This window comes from Rhinolophus hipposideros, assembly GCF_964194185.1.
Source record: "Rhinolophus hipposideros genome assembly, chromosome: 10".
In the NCBI taxonomy this organism is placed as follows: domain Eukaryota; kingdom Metazoa; phylum Chordata; class Mammalia; order Chiroptera; family Rhinolophidae; genus Rhinolophus; species Rhinolophus hipposideros.
This window is the reverse complement of record NC_138056.1, coordinates 69,241,122-69,265,958: the sequence shown is the minus strand read 5'-3', so window position 1 is coordinate 69,265,958 and position 24,837 is coordinate 69,241,122. Positions and strand designations below refer to the sequence as shown.

Genomic DNA, 24,837 nt, shown 5'->3' with positions numbered 1-24,837 from the left:
AAAAATTAAGGTCACAGAGGTTATGTGATTTATATAAGATCATGGGGCTAGTTAGGGTAGAAATTACATTAGAAGGTTAATATTTTGATGATCAGCTCAGAGCCGTTTCACTATATTGTATTGTTCCTACTCATCTATCTCCAACAAACCATTTAAAAAAATTATTTTGGTCTAATAGTCAAGTAGCAGCCATTAAGATACATTTAAATGCATTTTTATTGTTTCATTGTTTTTTCATAATTGTTGGTATCATATGATTACTTTGCATAATAAAAAGAGCAATGGCTTTGCAGTAATAGAGATATGGATTCAAAACAATCTCCTGCAAAATAAAAACAATTTCCTACACATTCCTGTTTGGGAAAATTTGGGCAAATTACTAACATTTCTAAACCTCAAGTGCCTCTTTTATAGAGATAATAACACTTATTTCATAGTTTTGTTTGGGGAATGAAATGAGAGGATGCATGTAAAACACCTAGCACAGGACCTGGTGTTTGGTACACTTACTAAGAGAAAGCTGCTTCTGCTTCATCATTGGTAATTGTGACGGACAGTATTTCATTTGAAAAATACAAGATGAGCTGGCATGGGAAGTTAGACAAAACATTGTTAAAAATATTTTTTCTCATAAAAATTTGTTTTGAATTTGAATTACTCTACATACAAAAAAAAAAACCAAACCTTTAGAAAAGCATTATTTTTATATATTGAAGCCTGCCTGTACTTGATCCTCCCTTCTATGTTCTGATAACATATGTTCTCTCCATTTCACTTACTTTATCTTCCATGAATTTAAATTTACTTCAGGTTCTTGGGAGAGAAGGAAGTAACTTCTCTATAAAAGTATACAACACGTGCAATAATTGTATCTACTGGAATCCTTATAGAAAAGGAAGCCAAAGGCTCAATGTAGTTACACAGTAATAAGAGCATCATTGAACATTTATTGGGCATCTCATGGGGGCCAGGTATGATGCTGTATACTGGAGATTCATCAGAGAACAAGACCACATGGTTTCCACCGTTATGGCACTTACAGTCTAATACACAGTGGAGACAGATAACAATACAATGAAGTGTGGTATGTACTGTAATAGAAAACATATTTGACGGTACAGCGATCCACAGAGTGAATACTTTGTCAGGGTTTGGAACACTTGAATGACGTCTATAGCACGTTCTTTTGGCTTAAAAAAAGACAACTGTATCAGAATTTATGCTTCTCATTTTGACTGTAGCAGTGTAGTGAATTAGAATTCTGATCATCCACATGAGACAATTAGAAAGCAAATTTATGGCAATGGGAAAGTATGTAAATTGGTGAGGACTGGCAGGGGAGTGACTATTTTAGAGGACATTTTGTTATCATGGGTCAATAAATTACAATTCTTATGACAAAGAAAAATGCAGCCAGTGATGCATATCGAATTTTGCTGTAAAATCCAGAGTTGAAGAAAAATTTGTGGATCAGTTGAGATTTAGGAACAAAAGTTAAAGGCAGGAAAAATATCAATTAATGGTAGCAAAAGGAGTTTGAGATTAAAAGTGGCTTTTATCAATACATCCAGGGAGATGTAGTGCTGAGTTGGTAGGTAGGTATACTAAGTGAACAGATGCATTAAATTCATCGTTAGTCTTAGGTGCTTTAGAGAATCTTGGCTCATTTTAAAATCCTGATTTAAAAAAGATGAATGAGAATGAGAAATATGAGAAGATTAAGGAGTTATCAAGACATGTCAGAAATAGTAATTGACAGGAAGGAGGTTAGGGAGTACTTTGAGAATCTGAACACTTACAGATTGGCAGTTGTGATGACAGCTATCTTTTGGCATAAAGGAAATTGTCTAATGTATTGTCAAGACTATTCTCAACTTTTACTTAAAAAACTGAGAGCAGTGGATTATCCAAAGAGATTTTCATAAACAAAAAATGAATGCAGTACTGCAATACTCAAAGATGTTATTTGGAAATGGCTAGTCTATATGCCTGCTGGTTACAAAATACTGGGGTGATTATGCTTAAAAATATAACAGAATACATTTTTGCTGGTTCTATCCACAAGTGCCCCAGAAAAGGATGGATTGTATTAAAGGGAAGGCCTATTCACCAGCTGAGCATTCTGGGAATAGTCAATGGAGATAATTGCTCTTCATAACAGAGATTGAGGGTTCTGACTCTCCAGTGGCAAAGGGCAGGTGAGGAGGAGTCAGCAAGATGAATAAAATCTGGATGAAAATAAGTTGGAAAGCACAAGTACTAGTGAGAAACTAACAGAATCTTGTTTATTCATTCATCTACCAATGGACACCTAGGTTGTACTTATGTCTTGGCTATTGTAAATTTTCCTACAATGAACATAGGAAGACATACATATATTTTTGAATCGAATGTTTTTGTTTTCTTTGGTTAAATATCCAGAAGTGGAACTGCTGGGTCATCTGGTAGATCTATTTTTAGTTTTTTGAGGAATCTTCATACTGTTTTTCATAGTGGTTGCACCAAATCTTGCCATTTGTGACAACATGGATGAACCTAGACATTACTATGCTAAGTGAAATAAGTCAGACAGAGAAAGGCAAATATCATGTGGTTTCACTTATATGTGGAATCTAAAACAAAACACAACAAAACAAAAACAGACCCATAGAAACAGAGATGAAACTGATGGTTGCCAGAGGGGAAGGGGGTGGCAGCATGGATTAAACAGGTAAAGGTGAATATAGTCAATAACACCGTGATAAGGTTGCACGATGACAGATGATTACTAGACTTAGTATGGTGATCATATTGTAAGGTATATAAATATCAAGTCATTGTATGGTATACCTCAAACTAATATAATATTGTATACCAACTTTACTTAAGAAAAAGAAAGAATAGGTTCTTGAATAGGATTTGAGGAACTAATGTACAGAATGGTGTCTGTAGTTAATAAAAATAAAAATAAAATGTTTACCTGTATTATGTGTTTTTCATTCTACCACCCCCCCACCAAAATTTCCATAAATTCTGATAGATATATTTGACATTATGTAAGTGACTCCTCTCTTAATTTTTAAAAATTATTTTATTATGAAAATTTTCAAGCATAATCAAATGTAGAGAGGATACTATAAGCCATTATGCATGAGTCTTTTTAATTTTTTAGTTCATGGGAATCACAGGAAAGAAGCCGAGTCCCATTTTTAGTGTGACTATAAGATGAAGAAAAGCTATAAAGTACAGGAAATCAATGAGACAAGAATGATCATAGACTTTAAGCTCCCTGAGAAGCTTCACTGAGAAATTTCACAGGGTGTCGATTACAATATCTATCCAGGTGTACATGTATCTCAGTAGTCTGGAAGGCCCTCATTGATATCTAAGTTGAATAAACAAACACAAACATCTGTGTATATTGTTGGATACCTCTAGCTGGGTCAATATTAATTGACTTATTCATCCATTCTAAAAAACGCTGGGGATAAAGAGATGAGTAAGACAGGGTCCTTGCCTCAATCACATATAGCCTGGTTGGGGAAACAGTCACATATAAAGAGGAAGAGCAATGACAGTGACAAAAAGGACAACTGTGAACAAAGAGTAGGGTCACCTCACCAGGGACACCCATGTTCAAGCTCATGTATTCTCCAGGTCATATGGTATTTATCTTCTCACCTGAGGGGTACCTAAGCCAAATGGCTCTTCCAGGCAGCCATATGCTTTCATCTAGCTCTTCCTAGTGTTCTATTTGCCACTCCAGTTTGGGAGATTGCTTGCCATAGTTCTAATATTAGATTGGTTCTTGGATGGTCTATCACCCATATTGGCCATACCGCTACCCCTAATCATTGAAGGGTATATTTGCCTTAGAGGACAAGTTGTGAGGACAAGAAAACGATATGGAAAGAAAACTAAGAAAAGGTTCAGAAAATGGCTCACCTGTCCTCCCCCAAAAGATCAAATTCGATACCCCTGAGGATTATGACAGATTTGAGTGTGTGTGTTTGAATGTGAGGGTGTTTGTGATCCATACCAATTACAGTAAGAGTTTTACAGTTCATGTCTAAAATATTCTTAATGGAAATTACTTACCTTAAAAAATATGTTCCATTCATACCTTCCTCAGTTTTTATCTTCAGTACTTCAGCACTTTCCATACAAAATACCGTGTACTATCTCTGGTAGTTGAAAAGCCACCTAAATGATGCTTTTCTGTCTAAGAATTGTCATTGGAATATTTTTCAATTCTGCTATAAATAATATTCAACTAATGATTCGGTATGGAATTTAAGACAATAAATACAATCTGATGTTATGGAACACAAATTTGAAATTCAGCCAAGTCAATACATAGGCCACATATATTTTAAAATCACAGAGAAAGTTTTTCAAGAACTGTGTAAATGTTTTCGTATTTCCAGATCTCCTACTGACACACAGAAAGATAACCATATGTGAAATGTTACATCTATTTTGGAGCTTTCTTTTTCTCTCCATGAACCTCCTATCCAGTTTGTTGGCCCTATCATTTTTCTTTTGCTGTTTCTTTGCAAATACAAAGTCTTTCTACTCAAACTAAGTTGTCCAGGCTTTGCAATCTGCCAGCACAGTTTGTCTGTGGGGAGAGAATGCCAGCATACTCTACCTATGTTCTGGTTCTGACACTGCCTCCTGGAGCCCTCTACTCAAATTGTTGCTTTTCTTCCTCATTCCCTTCCTATGCCTTGTGCAGTTGAAACTGATTTTGATTGCCTTGGCTTCCTCTGCAGGAAGGCTTTCTACAATATAGGTAGAAAATGATTGAGGAAAAAATGGCATGTTCATGGGTTTTTTTTATACCTTATTAATTGTACATCCTCACAAAAACAGCTTTTGAGATGAGTGTCTATCCACGAGAGTGAAGAAACACTGACCTTGTAGCCCATGACTTCAGATTCGTTGGCTAATGGTCTGACAGGTTCCCAGACCAGAGAAAGCTGAGAGCCTTGCTGCTCCCACCTGAGGTTGATAGGTGCTTGACTAGGGGCTGCAAAAAAAAAAAAAAAAAAAAAAAATGTGAAAGAACTGACAAGTAGTCCTAAATACATTCCCTCACTTAAATCCTTGTGAGTCTTTCAGTCTTTTCATGTGTTTAATAGTTGGTTGGTACCATAGGCTTCCTTCCAGATAGAGTCAGATAAAGAGGGTTTTGCTCCAGGAGTGTCATTTTAATAACTACTCTACTGAGCTTTTGAACCTGAATCCTTTTATCTCCCTCTTGTGTCAAAATCGCTTAGCCTTGTTTCAAAGGACAAGAATCTTTATCCACTGTGAGTGCAGAATTTTCTGAGCTAGTTTTGGAATTCAGATCTAAGCAATGAAGCAAGACTATGAATCAAAACTCCCCTTCAATTCTGCTTACTGTGTACCTCATGTTGCTTTCAGAAATGATAAAAGATGTTTCCCTTTAGTCTCAAACAAAAGCCCAGGTCACTTACGGGATTTCTTGGTGGTTGCACTCACTTCACTGCTAGGTGGCCCATATCCAGCTCCATTATAAGCCCTCACTGTGAAGTGATATAATGTATTTCCTTCTAATCCTGTCAGGATGACAGATGACTCATTCCCCCTAGTTTTGACTGTTTCTGCTGCATCTTCTTGTTCCATGTCTTTCCGATAACCAACCTGTCAACAAATTATCACATGAGAGATTAATTTTAAAGTTTCCCCTGTGCTTATGATTATTCAACTGCTTTTTGTTTTGTTTATTTCTCACACCCATCTGTAGGAAATAACTCCTGTATCATCCAATTAACAGGTCCTACTAAATAATGCCAAAATCAGTCTTAGTCACTGCTTGATTTGCATCTGTGAATTGCCCAATTTGCATCTGTGCTGAGCAGTATTCAGCTACTTATAGCCTAGTAGCATGGAGAACATTAAGGAAGAATCACTCAAAGAAATTGAAGAAGTGCTCTTTTCTCTAGGTCATCAAAACCATTTACCATTCAAAGCCATGGAGCTTTAAATGAACTATTTGAGTAAGAAGCACGAAGAATATTTCCTCCTGGGCCCCACATAATGGCGAATTGAACAAACTGTATGGGTTTAATAGAGAAGAGGTAACAACACTCTCATAACTTGTAGTGGTCTAAATGTAGAGAAATCACATTGCTAGATTATGGAAGGGAGACAGAGAGAAAGAGGTTTCTGTCAAAGCACAATTTGTGCATTGAGATGATCTTTCCTGGTTATGAGCTCCTGGGGAGGTCTCCTACCAAACTTTATCCCTTTGTGAGATGCAGTAATTGTTGCTGCTTACCTAAAGCTTAACTTTTTCAGACACTAAAACTTAACTCTGCAGAAGTGCATAAAAGAACAGTTTTCACCCCTCCTTATTTACTGTGGTGAAGGTAATGGAAGAGTAGTTCCTTTTTCCCCATTAATTACTGTGGTGAAATAAATGGAACACTGCACCCATTTCATCCTCCTTCCAGTGCTTTGTCTACTGCATAGACTAGAAAGCCAAACACTACATTTTCCAGATTCCCTTTCAGCTAAAGTTGCTGCTACACAAAGTGAGTGGTGAGGGGTTTGTTTGAAACTTGAGATATTCTGGAACATGCCGAGGACTGCCACTTCCTGTTGTAGCCATAGGAATTCAGTATAGGCTCTTATCCCTTAGAAAACAAAAACAACAAAAAACAAAAAAACTGAGTTACTACGCTATATTGAAAGCCTCTACCGGCCTAGATGCTGGCTGAAAGCAAAGGGATTAAGAAATGAGTAGAGAAAGAAGTTATAAATTGTAAGTGAAGTTTTATGAAATGAAGACTGTAATAGCCATATTCTTTTCCTTGTACTGTTTTGTATATAACTATTAAATAACTTGGGCCCTTTCATTTCTTCTGATATTTTATATAGAGTGTGTAGTGGTTAGGTAACTTTCTAATGTACTTTATTAGAAGATGAATAAACCTTCACCGTAAGGTGGACAGATTGAGTGGTGGAATTTTCTTTTGGCTCCCCCTTTTAGGGAGATGGTGAGTCCATTTTCATTTGTATAAGTGGTATTTGTACTATGTTGGTATAAAACATCATCATTGCTAACTTTTGCTTTTGAGGAATCATTGAATTAGGAAAAGCATGTGTATGGATGTTGAAAAACCAAAAGGATATGGTACATTAGTGCTTCACATCCATTTTACCTTCATTTTAGTGTGTCCTCCTGTGCTAAAGAAGATGGAGAGACAAAACCATATTTCTAAAAGTCTGTTACTGTTAGGGCTCTGAATATGTTTTAGGCTCAGCTTGTCAGATGCACATGCCTAACATTTGAATGCAGAAGTGAGATGGAGGTTGGTAGGCATAGTAATGGAGTCATTATTTTTCCTTCTTTTCCTTGTTGTGGCAGCATTAATGAATGACTCACTGTCTAACCATTCGCTTTATGGGAGTCAAGAAGCAGAGCACAGGACATCCATTTTGTTGGCTCAAATCACAGCAGCATGGTAAAATTCTGGAACTGACAACAATGGCAGAGGCCTCCAGATTTACAGTAGCTTCCTGAATGTGGTGCCATTCTGATCATGGCTCCTAACGATGGCAGTGGAGTATGCTTCTGGAGCTGGTGGCTTCCTGCTTTTAGAAGACACCAGTGTCTTCCTTTGTGGCTTGATCCTATAGTTTGGCTTTAACAGTCATTCTTAAAAGATTACCCTGGAGTCTATTAATTTAACTCAATAATTCTGTCAACTATTTAATACCTATAATAAAATGCTTTTTACTTAAACTAGTTAGAACAATTCAGCTCTTTGTAACTGAACCCTGCCTGATACATCTACACAGATATCTCTCTCTATATATAAACTGTTATATATATATATATATATATATATATATACATATATATATATATATATATATATATATATATATATATATATATACACACATACGTGTATGGCTGATATAATAATCAAATTCCTATTTCACAGCCCTGTCTCTTCCCAGAGTTAAAATGCCATACAGCTGAGTGACTGAACTTCAGAAATTTGTTTGATGAAGCTGGAATCCTCTAACACTGTCTTCTATATGATGCTGGCCCCATTATTCCCAATTCTGAGAACTAGCTTATCTTGCTTAATCTCTGAGCATGTTTTTAAGTGAAGAAATCTAACTTATTTTCAGATTACAAATGGGTCGAGATGTTGTTGGATGAACAAACACATCTTCCTTTCCAGTGACATATCTCATTTCCAGTTCTCTGTTTGAATTTTCTTAAATTGGTTAGATTATTTTAGACTAATTAAATGTATATATTCGAGGGAGTTGAATTTGATGATATTCAACAAATTACAGATTTTGATACAAATACAAATTTCAATATAAATTCTGGACTCCTAAATATTGAGTGTTTAATGTTCTGATTAATCGCCACAAAATTAAACATCCTGAGTAAAAGATCAAATATTTCCTAAGTAACAGTGAGAAAAAAAGTAATTCTAGCAGCATCAGCTAAAAGCTACAAGAAAATATAAAAAAAATTCACACATTATTTCTGTCTAGCATGTAAACCAAAACAAACAAACAAACAAACAAAAAAAAAGGAGGGTGAGGAATTAGTACCTGCACAATTAAATGATAATTATTTATTATTTTAATTTATTATGTTTTTTAATGGAGAGGGTAAAACAGAATAAAAATCTTGGAGTTTAATATAGTGCTGCTTTAGTGATTATTAAATTGCAATTGAGTTAATATAGTATTCATAAGTCACACACACCTTCTAAAGTTGAAACATTTTCATTCAAGTGTTTTCCCCATGATTCAGTTTCTATCCTGATGACAGATTTCATGCACCCATAAACTTTGAACTCTATATGAGATCATTTGAAATGAGATTAAAAACATTTAAAAAAGATGTAAATATCTATAACTAGAATTGTAGATAACCTACTATTTTATTACCCTCATACAATTGCTTTTTTTGGTGTGTGTATCTCTTCCTACATTTTTATTTCATATGTTTACTATAATTATGTGCCTATAATTTTTTGTCCTAGTTTATTCTCTAATATTATAATTACATACAAATATATTCCCATTTTTTAAAGCAATGTTCTATGATATACCTTGTATACCAAATAGTATTTAACCATTGTTCTACTGTGGAACATTTAGGTAGTTTCCAACTTTTGCTTTTTTAATTAAAATGTTGGCATGAATATCTTCATGTATGAGGTATATCATTTTCCACATATTGGATTCATTCCCCAGAATAGAATCTAGACAGGAGATTATAGAGTCCAAAGTTATAAAATTTTTTATGTTTTTTTTTGATACAAAAATGCCACACTGGTTTTCAAATAGTTTGTACTAATTTTTACTTCCAAAAAATGTTTTTGAGTCTAAGATATACCATACTATTTCAAGCTCTAGGCAGATTATGGAGTTGGAGCCAAAGGCCTGTATTTCAATCTTCCATTTGATATCTGTAAACTGCATACAATGGGGCAAGTTACTTAACCACTGAACCACTATATTTTTATTATAAAACAGGTAACATACTACTTCCTTCAGTTTTAAGAATAATTTTTAGCTCTCCTATTGTCACTCAACTTGCTGTTTTAATATTTCTGATTTTTGTTGTTTGTAAGTCTATTAGTTTTTTTCTGTCCTTCATAGTGTTTTTATTTCTGATTTTGTCTTTCAAGATAATTTTTATTTAAAATTATAATAATATGTAATTAGTGGCACTCAGGAAGCGTGAATTGAGTCAGCCAACACCTCTAAGAGTGTCGATTTGAATCTAAATATACAGACTGGCTCTTCTCAGTAGTTAACCCATTTTTCCAAAGTTGATTTTCCAGGATAATAATAGTTTTAACTATGAAGATAGTCTATTTGTCTGGTATGATGATTCTAAGATATTCATGGCACACAAAATCCAGTTTCGTTACATGAAATTACAGCCTCTAAAACCCATGACTTCTGCCATCACAGTTGATGGTTACTAGATGAGTCGTGAACTTTCCTCTACTTCTCAGTCTTCACTTAGTCATATCTATCTGTTTATCTATCTATCATCTATCTATCTATCTATCTATCTATCTATCTATCTATCTATCTATCTATCTATCTATCTATCTAATCATCTATCTATCTCCCATTGGAAACCTTATCCAATGTTTGTTGCCTGTTAGATTTAAAAAATACAACTCTTTTCCTAACTCCTGTAGTCACTTATTTCTGTATCTTTAATTGTACTCAATGATCACTGTTCATTCAATACTGTACTCTTTGAATCTAAGCAACACAGCTCTATTTTTTGCTATTATTTATGTTGCAAAAGCAAAATCTTATTTTTGTACCATTGGAACTGATTTATTTTTTCTGCTAGGGAGCTTAGAGTTTTTTGTTTAAATAATCAAAATGCATATTGAAATGTAAATATTTTACCAGCCTTTGAGTTCCTAAAATTTATTAATTAAATTATTCATTCAAAATTTTTTTTGACTATGTACTATTTACCAAGCTCTGTGCCTGCAACCAATTGGGGATTAATGGTGAATCAAAGAAGACATAGTACAGGCAGAACACAGAGGAGTGAAACTATTCTGTACAACACTACAATGGTTGTTATAAGTCATTATACATTTGTCAAAACCATTAGAATGTACAACACTAAAAAGGAACCCTATTAAACACCGGAGTTTGAGTGGTAATGATATGTCAATTTAGGTTCATCAGGTATCAGAAATGTACCCCTCAGGTGGGCTATGTTGATAGTGGTAGAAATGGTAATTGTGTGGGGATGGGGTATGTGGGACCTCTTTCTACTTTCTGCTTAATTTTTCTGTGTTCCTAAAACTGCTTTAAAAAATGTTTATTAGTCAAAAACAATAATAGCGAAATAGCCATTGACCGAATAGTCATGCAAATGTGAAATTGCAGTTCTGACAAGCTACCTACTTCTGAGATCTACAAAGTAGGATAGGACTCAGTGGAGAGAGGCTGGTGAGGGAGGGAGGAGTAGGAGCTAAGCAGGCAAAGAGGGAGGGAAGGCAGAGGAGTAATATGTGTACCCTGGAGAGGAGGACAGAGGATGTACATGTGGGTCTGAAAAAAGTCCAGCCAGGCTGAGTTGGTAGATAAGGCTCAATCTGATGCTAGAGAAAAAGGATGGGGCCAGATCTTTTGGTGGGTGTGTACATGGGATATGATCAAATTTGTGTTTTGAAAGAAACACACAGCAGTCTATTTATTTATTTTTGTACGTAAATCAAACCACTCCTTTGCTGAAAATTCTCCATTTTGCACTTATAATCAATTCCAAAATTTTAACCATGGCTTGTTAAAGCCCTACTTAATATGATCTTTGTGTACATGTCCAACCTTATATTATATATCTCCTAACTTTGTTCTCTACCTTTTAGTAGAATGGGCCTGAAATATTCAATCCCATTCCTTATTCAGAGCCTTTGAACATTTTTAAATAAGAGTTTATTTTAATAAGAGTTTACTTGAACCAAAGATTCAAGTAACCAAAGATTACTCAGAACCAAAGATTCTGAGAATTTGTACATCTACAAATTCAAAAGTACAGCCTTTGAATTTCTGATACCCTCTGCCTGGAAGCTCTTTTCACAGCTCTTTTTCTTCAAATGGCTATCTCCTTTTCACCTATGGTGCAGCTTAACCAAGAAGCCTCATTTGGCCACTTCACTAAAGAAGCCTCCTTCCCAGAGTCACTCTCTTTTATATTATTTTGAATTTTATTGTTATTATTACTTCTATTCATCACTATATGAAACCATCCTAATTTATCTGTTTAATTGTTTATGTTGGTACCTAGAAGTACTCTAATAGTTTTGGTGAATAAATGTTTTCACTATGGAGAAAGATAGGAAAGGGGCTGGAGTAGATACAGAGAGCAATTAGGAGGCATTGCCAAGTCTAGGTAAGAAATGAGGATAGGTGGACATGGAGACAGGTATGGAGTCAAGAATTTAGAAGATAAAATCAACACACTTTGATGATAGATTAGTTATGGGCATGACAAAGAGGGGGGTTTTTAAGATTTTACTATTTCCTGAAACTCTGGGATTTCTGTATTTTCAATGTAGAGATTTTTTTTGTTGTTACTTTTGGTTTTGGGATTGTTGTTCACTTTGGATTTTTTTCTTTATTGTCATCACTGCTTTAGCTCCACACATTCTGTCTTCTTGGAAGATATCTATTGTTTGTGGATCAGATTTCTTTTGTCCTTCGTGTCTTCCATCTTGTCTACCACCATAAAAATTTCCTTATTCATTTACTTTGCATTCTGGGATTACTTCTCAAGTTTGTACTCTGAAGCACTGGTTTAAATATTTAGTAGTATAAAATTTACATTTTATTGCTTCTAATGAATATTTTATTTTAGTTACTTGGGTTTTGATTTTACTGCATTATCTGCATATCCTGGGTCACTATTTAAACAAGGAAAAACAATTCTCTTTTTAATCATGATATCTAGGAACATTTGTTTAAATTTTTTCTTCTGATTTATAAGAAAATCTCTTATAGGGGAATAAATTTATACTGAACCTTATCATGTGTTTTCTTTCCTTTGAAGTGTTTTCTTCTATTTAATCATCCTTGGCTCTTACCTAACTGATCTTTAAGAATGTTCTGAAAAGGAACTGAAGATTTATTTAAATGGGGAGACATCTATCTCTAGACTGTGTCTCCTATACCAGTGTGCAGGTAGATGCCAGATTATTAGTTGTTTGTACAAGCCTCTACTCATATTTTCCAAGCAATACAAAAAAAGAAAAAAAAGAAAAAGAAAATCTACCCAGGCCTGAGCTGGGAGGCAATGCTTCATGTATGACAACTATAGTTTGTTTCATTGAAGAAAAATGTAAAAGAGAAGGAGGCTATTTCATTGTTTGCTTGAAACTAGAAAATGGGATTTTGAGGTTGGGTCATTGCGCAAGATGAAAGGATAAAAAACACCTAGAAAATTCGACTAATAACTTTGTATCATACCCCTCGTTGTGATTGTAATAAGGATTCTCTCTTCTGTCATGGTTTCATGGTTACTTTAAGGGAAATTAAGAAAAGCTGGTTTTATGTGTTTCCATTCAATTCATTGCCATTCCTAAATTCAAAAGATGTAACTAATGTAAACTGAGGGTTTGAAGGCAGAAATTTCATTATTAGCCTGCTTTCTCTAGTAATTCCTCACCTTCAGACAAAGTTGAAAACATTATAACCTTTTCCCTATTAATACTTAAATTACCTTTTACACTCTTCCTTACGTACACCTAAATTTAGCCAGGTCCTTCTACTGAGAGTTTCAAAATCCTGTATATGGGGAGCACATCTCCCAGGGAAGATGAATTTGTTTTGGTCAGAAAAGTCTCTGTTAAATTAATCTCCAGCTTCCTAATCTCCTGAGTTTAGCACTACGTACAGTTATTAAATTGGCTACTCACAATCAATATTCTGTGGTATGCTGGCAGTCAGTATTATTAGATCACATGCATATTAGTTGCTTTGTGCCCAGAGTTAATTTTACTTGAAAGAATGCAATTTAATGAAGCAAATAAAATAAATAAACCATACTTAGTTAAACTTTTGAATATTTATGAGGCAATTCAACAGTGATTAGAGGCTATGAAGTAAGGAAGTTAAAATGCAGCAGGAATATAATAATGAATATAATTCACTGAATACATTTGTATTTATTTGTCTTAGAAACTGTCGCCACTATGAAAATAAAGTTTACTGAAGAAGACTGTCTATAAATATAATGGAATTTGTTCTTAATACATGTAGTTCAGTGTAAGTCTTTTACAAATGTTAGTTCTCCTCCTTTCTTCACCTTCTTTACTTAAATCATCTAAAATACAGCATACTGAATAGAGAAAATTCCAGGAGTATTTTATTATAACTGATATACTTACATATGTTTCGCAAGATGAACTGTAAATATAATAGTCTCTTAATACATACTAATTAAATGAAAGAATAAATGTTTTGATGTGAAAGTTAACACTTAGGTAGAAGGATATTAATGTTTTAAAAAATCATTATGTACTTAACCATTTTATATGGTTTACTCTATATAAGGTGCTAGGAATGCAGAGTTTGGAGATGTATAGTTTTCGTGTATACATCAGAGAAGACAAAAAGTCAAAAATCAGTGATATATCCATCTTAAGGAATCTAAAAAAGAATAATGCATTTTAAAGCAAAATAAACCAGAAAAAAAGGGTATAATAAAATAAGGATCAATACTTAATGAATAGAAAATAATAATGGAATAATGAAAATGAATAAAACCGAAGTTAACTCTTTAAAAGACCAAAAAGATTGTAAATCTCTTTTGACTAGGAGAGATAAAAAGAGAGAAAGAATGGAGAAGACGGAAAAGATTTACAAATTATTGATAGCAAGAAAAAAATACCACAGATCTTAGAGATATTACAAAGACAACCATAGAAATCGTGGCTCAGTAAAGTGGTCACACCAATCTTTCCCTAGATGAGAACTAAAAAACCTTGGCAAGCATCCAAAAGCAGACAGAAGCCGAAGAATTTACTCTTGAAAATCAACAGGTAAGTTTGGGGCGTTTTTGTTGAGAATATGACTATGGTGCTGGGAGACTGTAGCCTCACCAGCAGGAGTAGCAAAGGATGAAGTACAGTGTAAGAAAGAGCAGTTGGAAACCTAAGAGGAAAGTACAAGAAGAGAATCGCAGACCCAAAATCTGAGTATAAATTCTGCTCAGATTCTTGGCTGAATGATAAACTGTGCTTGCCTAGGGAGAAACACTGGGATCCAGGTAAAAATGTAGTCAGTGACCAAGATAAATCTACCTTTAAAAGAGCTGCACTGAGTGGCATTTTTGAGTGTCCTGCTTTTTAAACAGAGTGCATCCTTCAGCGTGTATGTTTTAGGAAGTAGAAAAGTGGCAATTTTAAAAAGCATATACTTTAGAGAGTTGTTTGATGAAGTTGTTTGATAAAATATGTTTGATGAAATGATATAATGCCTGAGATTCACTTCAAAATAATACAGGAATATTGATTAAGTGGAGTAATATGTAAAACAGATAATTCATCAGTTCACAATTGTTGAAGGTGAGTGTTGAGGACATAGAAATTTAGTATACTTTTCTGTATATTTCACATAGGTTTAAGTATTTCATAATACCAAGTTAAAGAAACACAATATAAATTAAAGACAAAAATTACAGATACAATAGAAAAAAAACAGAATAGGATCTTGTGTGGTGAACACACAATGCGATTTACAAATTATGTATTACAGAATTGCACACTTGAAACCTAAGTAATTTTACTAACTAATGTTACCCCAATAAATTTAATAATTTTTTTTTTTAAAAAGACAAAAAGCTCAATCTGATTCCAAAAACTAGCAAAACCAATCAGAAGTCGAGATACTGTTTTTTGGGGAGGTAAGAATAAGGATAGTGACAACTGTAGGAGACAAAAGCTAGGTCTCTAGTTTTTAGTACTGTTTTGTTTCATGACCTGGATTGTGGTTACACAGGTATATTTACTTCGTAGTAATTCATTGGGCTGTACACATCTGGTTTGTGTACATTTCTGCATGCATATAAAAACAAAGTCTTGCTCTTTTGAAAATAAAATCTCAGCCATTTAGTAATTAGCAATTAGTCAATTAGCAATTGGTATTTTTATAATGTTAAGTGTGTCTTTCATAAAGCTTTCTTTTTTTTTCGTGTTCAAGTACTTTAAAAAATTTCTCTATTTCTTAGTATAATAAACAAGACCATGTCTACATCCGTCTGTTCAACACTCATTGAGTTAGTATCTCTATGCCACAAGTACACTGTCAGTTGGTTAGGATATAAATCCAGTCCTCAAAAGGAAAAATCGTTTGTTTAATTTGGTAATTCTCAAATAGGTCATTCTAACAGAATGTCAACAAAATGTCCCAAGTATTTGTAGAAGTAAATGAGTTGATGTCTACGTTTGTGATTTCATTTTTTTTTTTTTTTGATTCTCAAATAGGTCATTCTAACAGAATGTCAACAAAATGTCCCAAGTGTTTGTAGAATTAAATGAGTTGATGTCTACGTTTGTGATTTCATTTTTTTTTTTTTGATTGGATGCTCTCTGTGTGCAAATGTGTAGTATGTAATAGAGAGTGAGCTTGTGGGTGGACACATGATGAGCTAGGATGACTGAGTTTAGGAATGTGAAAACCTCTGTCTAGCGGTGGTACAGTAAATTCACATTTGTATCAAAGAATGAAAAAATGGGAAATAGTTCTGAATACGATAAAATATATCATCAATATCCTTTTGGTTCTTTATGTGGATAAAACGATATATTCAGGCAAATATCCTGATATTTTTGAAAATAAAGTGGTTTACTTAAAATTTAAGGGAAAACATTTGAAAAGTGTTTTGGGTTACAGAAGCAATGTATCTAGAAGTAAATGACGCAGGAACTCAGTAAACTGAGTAATAAATTGCTTTCTAAAAGAACTCTACAGAGTTACCTTTCAACAGGATAGGGGAAGGAACAAGTTAAGAAACTGAAATGGTACTTCTTCACTTTCCTTTTGATCTTCTGATTTGTGAAAAACATAAATTGAATTAGCTTCCCAGTCTATGAAAATAACCCAAGGGGGAAATCTAATGATAGGAACATGAAAGCTATTTGATTTAAATAAGAGTCTACAGAATTCTAGAAAAAGGAAGGGTAGAATTGGCATGTTATTTTGTTCTTACTCTTTAGTTTTTTTATATTTTTATTTTTATATGGTCATAATAAAAAGCCAAAGAGAACCTGTTAAATAATTGCTACCCACACACCATATGGAGAATAAAACAGCCTTTGTTTTAGTCTTTTGGTGACTGGCTTCATTTCAGCTTCTTTTACATTTTTCACACACACACATACACACACACACACACACACACACACGACCCTCTCACCCACTGATATACAAATTAAATGCAATCTGCCTAGTATGAGTTATTGTCAGACATTAGAGAGGTCCATTTGTTTTTGTTTCCTGTTTTGATGATTATAGAGTCAAATCATAAAATAGAAACAATCTTGTTTCTTCTCCCCTTAAGAAAACCTCATTACAACTTATTTTATAGAGCAAAACACAACTGGTGTCTTTTCTGTGCAATCAATAAGTGGAAATGGCTTTAGTGACATGTCTAAAATGAGCTTCTGAGTTACATATCCTCTGGAAGGTCTAAAATAAACACATGCAAGTCTTTAGCATAGACCAGGAAAAGGAGTCATAGGGATGCGTTTTAGTGAGAATTGTAGAATGGGACACTTTGCTTTGTTTTTGGTTTCTCTTAATCATAAACACAAAAAGTTTGAAATTGAAATGAGACAATGTGTACTTGTCCCCCTGCTACAAAAATACATCGTCGCTTACTGTTGAAATGATTTCAGCTATGAAAAAGACAGTGTTAATAATACTCTTACAAAAAGCCACACAGTAAACACAAGTACCATAAACTTGGTAATTATGGGGCATTTTGTTTTACAGGCAGAATATACAACATAATATTAAAAAATATGTCTAGAAACTTTTCGTTTTTATTGTATTTAGTAACTAAATATTTTCTTCATTTATTATTTTATTTAGGAAAATTGAGAACATTTTAGAGAAACAAGTATGTGCTCATGAAACAGAAACTTATAGCCATATAGGGAATTGACACCGGTTTATTCTCACTGATGTTTGTTCATAATATAAGGATGCTAAGTAATCCTGGGGTAATTATGGACACAAGAGTTGTATTGTTCAAATGTCTTTCTCTCTCTCTTTTATTTAAATTTCCCATACACATCCTTCAATATTAGAATGAAGGCAGGGACTAGATCTTCTTAATATTTTCATTTCCTTTGTGTAGCACAGTGCCTGAGACACTTAATAAATGCTTGATGAATGGAGGAATAAAAACATAAATCATCTCACATCCCATTATCACGCAGTTACCTTCATTGTTATTCCCAATCTGGGAAAATCAGAGAAAAGATGATGAAATTTGGCCTTATCTTTCTTTGCTCTCTTTTGTCGCCAGACTGGCATCTACAGTGATTTTGTATGCACATCAAAATTCTAGTGTTCTCAAAAACCATTGAGGGTCTCTGCTCTAGGATTCAGGAATTACCATTCATAGGACATTTAATGCTGGTGGCATCATAAATTCAAAACTGAACCTAATAATTTACTTTCATGGGCTAATGACATGAATGGCAATCCAGATGGGGCAGTCATGGTTATTCATAAATCAGACGTTCAATAAATATAGCTCATTTTCAATTTTTCAATCATGCTGCTTGTCATGAGCCAGACATTTCACATACCTCAATGTCAAGGCATTCTATATTTAGTTTCTGTACCATGAAATCCCAAGCTACTTACACGTAAGTGACTGAAATTCTCAAAGGGGTGGTTCTAAACAAATGTCAACAAAATTGTTCAAATGTTTGTAAAATACAACAAGATGGATTGGTGTCCACATTTGTGATTTCAGATTCTATCTTACTTCCTCAGTAGTCACTTTTATGAGGTAGTGCTAGACTTGTAGAAAGCCATCTTAAAAGCTGTTGAAAAGAAAAGACCACATTTTTTTCTTTTCATACCAAAGTCCTAATCTAGCCTAATCGTGACATTTAGAAAAGCCCATGGCTGAACTTAGAAATGAAAAGGGATATTACTAAAATGTCCTGAAGCCCCTTACCATTAAAGTCATTTTCTTGTAGGCTAGAGACTGTCATCATTCTGACCCTGTCTTTATGCAAAACTATTCCTACCATCTCAATTGCAATGACCATTCTATGAGATAGAGCAATTAGTCAATTTAATAACAAAAAACAGTTTGTTTTGAATTTATTCATTAAAGTATTTGAAAGTGTTTAGTTGCAGATGAACATAGTTTATGTCAAAATGCTTGGTTCATTCCTTCTTAAATCAATTAAGATGTAAGGAGTTTTCCTTGCAAAAGATATAAATGACAAATGTAAATAGATTATTAACAGATTAGTATTAGGGAAAGCCTGCTACTGAGATCTCTGCTGCCCAATAAGGGCTGGCTATATCAGGAACAAAAATGTCAAGACCAAGTCATCAAGCAAAAGGAAATACCAAGATTTAGGTCAAGACCTCAGATTAGGATTATAAAGTAAAATTAAAATAAGAACAGAAACAAAAGAAATGAATTGAAATAGAGTTTCCCTGGTTAGAATGTGAACTTCATAAAGGCAAGGACTTTCTCTATCTTACTTATTGTTTAACTTCACACACTGCATCAAAACACAGCAGGCATTTAATAAATATTAGCTGAAAGAGTAAATGAATGAATAATAAATGTGATTCAGACAAAACACACAGAAAGTCAGATCAGGGACACACAAGATCTGAATTTGACTGCCAATCCAATTTTTTTGGTAAGTGGCACCACCATATCACAATATCAGAGTTCGGCTGCGAGTCAATTGAGGGGCTATCAGAGTGAGAACTGGACAGAGAGCTCAATGATAGGGACCTGGATGGGGAAGTTCAGGTAAGGATGTAAGAGCCTTAAGGTCGATACTGTCCTTGATGATGTTTATCTTCTCTCTTAAGGGCCCCTGATGAAGGGTAGCCTCCAATTAGAACAGAAAATACAAAGGTTTCAGAGGTAAGTGAACAAATATAGGTTCAAGTTTGATTATGTATTAAAGAGAATGCACTGAGGTGCTATCATTAGTTAATACTAGTTGAGTATGTACTTAATATATCCTAGCAGGAAATAAATCTGTGCGTATGACTTCGGAAGTGATTTCTTATTTCTCAGTTACCTCCTCTATTTTTTTAGATATGTCAAGGGAGTTTTCTCATATAAAAGTCTCATCTTGACTTCTTGTAACTGCTTTTATCTGAGGCTAAAGTAGTTTTTCTGCAGTGGTCAATTAGACTCACTTATTACAATCATTGACAGGTGCAAAAACATATTCACATGGTGAGTCGGACTCTTTTTTCTGATACCAACATTGGAGAACTGTGATTCTCGCATACTTTTATCAAAACACTTTGGTATCCTGACAAGAGATTTAGATGAAGCCACAACAAAAAAAGCTGTTGTTGGGTTGAGAGCTCTAAATTGAGGTTCTCTCTTCCCATATTATTGCCACTAATCACAATTTAGCCAGCAGTAATATTCATTGGGGTATGAGATGTCTACAACCCAAAGTAACTAAATTGATAACAGGAGGGATGTTAATTACCTATTTGATTATGGAAGCTTTTTTGAAAATTACCAGTAGCTTCTGAATCCAATCGGTGATTTTCTGCCTTGATATCACTGGATTGCTTAGCAACTTTAAACATAGTTTACCATTTTCTTCTTTTTTTTTTTTTGTGATGCTACAGAGAAGTCAATTTTATTTTATTTTATTTTATTTTTTTGTGATTTTGTACTATAGTTTTTTCTTTTTTTTAATTAGTTTCAGGTGCACAAGACAAGGTAATACTTAGATGTTCATCATTTATACCCCTCACACTGTGGACCCCATGCCCCCCATGCTGTAGATGCCTGATCACGGCACTGTACACCGGAAGCTGAACAATAATGAATGCCAACTATAATTTTATATATATAACGTGATGGCTCGGTGTGATGTTGGAGGGATAGTGGATGGGACCATTTTCTTCTTTTTGATCAGCAATTTAAATTTCTTTGATACCTCTTGTACCTGGTCCTCCCTGTACCAAACTGATTTCTCCTTGTCAATCTTATGCTGAATCCTCCTCTTCAGCTAAACATCTAAAGGTGTAAATGCTGAGGTATTAAGTCATAGCTCTGTGCACCCCTTCCACCATTCCTCTTCCTATCCTCTCCTTTCCTCTTCTCTCTTCCAGAAATTTGTTCTTAGGTGCTTTCATCTAGTAGAATGGCCTTAAACATCACCTATATGACTGCTACCTTTACGTCTTCAGCCATGATCTCTTAGACTGCAAACTCATATGTCCTGTTGCTTATCTGACTTATTCTCTTAGATTTCTAATAGGCATCTCAAATTTAAGTTAGCCAAAACAAAATTCTTCATTTCCCACCTTCAACTCTGTTCTTGTTGTAGGTTTTCCTCTTTTTTTGGCGAATGACACCACCATCCATTTGACCAAGCCAGTGATGTAGAAACCATCATTTCCCTTCCCTCCACATTTGATCAGTTAGCAAATCCTGCCAGACCTATCTCTAAAATATGTCTACTTTCCCCCTACTCCACTGTTAAGACCTTAGACTAAGTCACCATCATTTCTTACTTGGATTATTGCAGTAACCTGCTAACTTCTACACCCGACCTTTCTCCCTTCTTTCTTCACGAAGACAGTCAGAGTGATGCTTTAAAAAAAATGTAAACTAGACATTGTCACTCTTCTAAAACTGCCCCAATGGCTTTTCACAGCATTTAAAATAAAATACAAACTCTTTCCGTAATCTGCATTTCGCTAAAAAATATACTCTGTGCCCACCTAACTCTCTGACTACTTTTAATTCATTACTCACCAAGGCCCACGTACTCCACTTCCTTCTGTTCCTTAATGCACCACCAAGTGTGTTGCATCTTTGAACTTCTATATGTATAGTTATCTAAGTTTATTTCATTTCCTTGTTTATTTTTTTATTTATCTTTCCCCGTTAGAATGCAATATTTTTAACAGCAGAACCTTTGCTATCTTATTCAGACCTTTCAATTCAGGAAAAAAGGAGAGGTGGCCCAAAATCACCATCTCCACTATTTTCAAAATGGCCCATAGCTAGTGCCTTTGTGGCATAAATGTTATTGTGCCTGTGAATTTCGTGTTTCAATATGTAACAATAGTTGTCACAATTTGTGTTGATTTAATTTTAAAATGCAGTCATTGTGATGATTGCTCCAGAATTTGATTCATTCCTATGTTTTGCTTGTGGTAATTTGTCATTTTTAATGACACAGATTTAGCAAAAACATTGTGCTCTGACACTCTTGAGTGTCACTGTTGAGTGATTTTGATTGTGATCTCCAGTCAAACCTTAATCACCAGCATACCATAAAACTCCATCTTAAAATTCTTCTTTTGGCTTCTGAATTTCTTCAGTGTCTTCCTTAGTTTCTTTGGCCAGATCCTTTTCCTTTCTTCAGTTCCAAATGGTGAGGCACCAGAGGGACCAATTCTTTATCTATGCTCAGTGATCTCAGCCAGCACATGCATAAAAAACATTTATATACTGATGACTCCTCAGAGTTACAGCTCTATCTCTTACTTTTTTCTTAACTCAAGATCTACTTGACAACTGTTTCTGGAAGTAAAAAGGCCTATAAACCAGAATCCTTGATTTTTCCCCCTCTAAAACCTGGTCTTTGACTTTCTCATCTTTGTGAATGATATGTCATTCACACACTTTCTTAGGTCACAAGCTCTGGAATTACTTTGACTTCTTTATTTTTTCATAGTCCTCATCAATTTATTATTATCAAATCCTGTCACACCTCCAATTCAAAATACATCTTAAAACATCTACTTCTTATCAACTCCACAGCTACTGTCCAAGTCTAAAGCAACCTCATCGTCATCTATGTTGGACTGACTGCCTCTCTACTGTTCTCCCTGAGGTCTTCTCTAGAGTCCGCTTTCTACCCTCTAGACTGAGAGAAGCTTTTGAATATGTGAGGTTCTGACTTGACCCTTCCTTTCTGAAATCCTTTAATGGTCTCTCCTCATACTTAGGATAAAAATCCAAACTCCTTTTTTGTGGTTCACAAGACCCCATATAATCTGGTTTTGTGCTGGTGACTTTCCCATTGTCTTGCTACCACCCTCCCTGTTGTTCCTGGTTACGTCACCAAAATCGTTCCCTTCCTGTTCTTTGAACAAGACCAGCATCTTCTTCCTTCAGAGTGTTTGACTTTGCTGATCTCTCTGTCTCTCTCTCTCATTTGGTGATGTTCCACTCAAATATCAAAACCTCAGAAAGGGTTACTTCTCAAACCTCTCTAAATAACAGACTATTTTACTCTCTACCTTCTTGTCTAGTTTATTTTCCTGTATAGCCTTATCATCAATTGCATTTATATCACACACTTATTTGTTAGCTTGTTTATTGTTTGCTTTCCCTACTGCGATATAAACTTCACGAGGACAGGAACTTTATTGTGCTCATTGTTTTATCTCTAGCATCTACGTCTTGTACTTAGTAGACCTTCAATAAATCTTTGTTGAATTAATAAATGAATGATTTATTTTTAGGAGGAGAAGAATTGTGCACAAATCTAAATCTTATGTGATCTTTGCAGGAGTTCACAGAAAGCTGTTATTACATGGGGGAATGTGAACGTTATGCTATAAGGGTAGGTAGAAAAAAGGTTGAGGGCGACTGGCTGTGTGAGAGGATCATCGCTTTGAGATACAGGAGCCTGGATCCTTATTCACCTGTACACCAGAATATATTCTGTGGCTTTCTAAAAGTATGCACACCAGACGCTCTGATTCAGCAGTCTGGGTAAATCTATACTTACATGGTTGTTTCAGGTGGAGTTTCCTGGAAGCGGAGATTGAGACAGGGATTTGAGTGCATGTGATTTACTGTGAGAGTGCTTGCACGTAAGCCTGTAATGAAGGGAGGAAAGGACAATGGGGGAAGAAGAAGGAGCTGAGCAAGAGTGTGGTCCCAGGTGGTTTAGCTTTGGCCTGAGGCACATGGCAAAGGCTGTGGATCATAAACTGCGTCTTAAATTTATTTCCTCCTTGAGGAAAAGGTAAGTGTCAGTTGGAGTCAGTCATTGGCCTTGAGTTACTTGTTTATGGGGGAGGTAACTCTGCAGGTCAGGCAATACCTCTCAGTGGAGGTCAATTCTCCAGAGGGGAAGCTGAGAACCAATAGCAGCCAACACAGCCGATGAAGGATGGCGCATCGGCCCAGTGAAGGGGAGCTGGGCAGACCACCCCGATATCATCTATATTGGTATTAAAAGGGAATGTTTGTAAAGCACAGATATTCATTCATTCATTCAACACATATTTATTGTAGCTGCCACGGGCCAAGCATTAGCAGCCCTGGCATACTCTGGTGAACAGACATGGTCCCTATAGCATGGATAGAAAGAAAACAGGATTTTAATAAAATAAAAATACAATTATGATAAGATACATATTGAATTACCTATCACCAAGTAATGAATTGAAGCAAGATTGTAGAAATAAATCCATGATTTTGTATAGGTAATGGTTTCTTATAAATGCTCCTTGCTCTACCTCTTAGATTGTGTTACAAGCTAAGTAATACTAAGTAATAGTATTACTCTCTGTATTACAGTAATCATTGTCTAATGCTAGCTGTATATTAATTAAATAATTCTCAGGCATTATTTGAAAACTTGTATAGAATAAAAAATGTGTTTTTAGCCTAGAAACTATGTTGGTGTACAAGCCTTATACTTGATCACAGTTCAAAAATCAAGATAATCTTTTCTCTTAGTGGGAGTTGAAACAGAAGAAAAGTAAGAATTAAAAGTCTAAAGGCAACTAAGATCTTGGGTTGGCTGCTGATTCTTTTTTGTCTTTTATAAATCACCCCCTAATACGCATCAATGTCTGGGAAGGCAAGAACAAGAGCTGAATGAAGAGTAGGGATCTTCCTTTTGGGGAATATTCAAGTTCACAATCTGCCCACAATTCCGTAGTACATGTGGAGGCTAACATTTCATTGAAGTCAATGAATTTGTATAAAATTGTCACCATTATAAGGCTGGCATAACTGTGTTTAAAAATAGCAAATTTTAAAGAACAAGAAGCCATGTGAATAAACAGGGATATTTCACAAGGTTCCAA

General features: G+C 34.8%; 1 protein-coding gene across 1 annotated transcript in view; it reads right to left on the bottom strand.

Moving 5' to 3' along the window:
* CNTN5 (contactin 5) overlaps window positions 1-24,837 on the bottom strand; it is a 1,322,225-nt gene that overhangs the window by 7,941 nt on the left and 1,289,447 nt on the right. The window contains exons 22-23 of the mRNA XM_081062322.1: window positions 5,463-5,649; window positions 4,899-5,011 (exon numbers count right to left, since the gene is read on the bottom strand). Coding sequence (XP_080918448.1) covers window positions 4,899-5,011; window positions 5,463-5,649 — 300 coding nt within the window. The remainder of the gene's footprint in view (window positions 1-4,898; window positions 5,012-5,462; window positions 5,650-24,837) is intronic.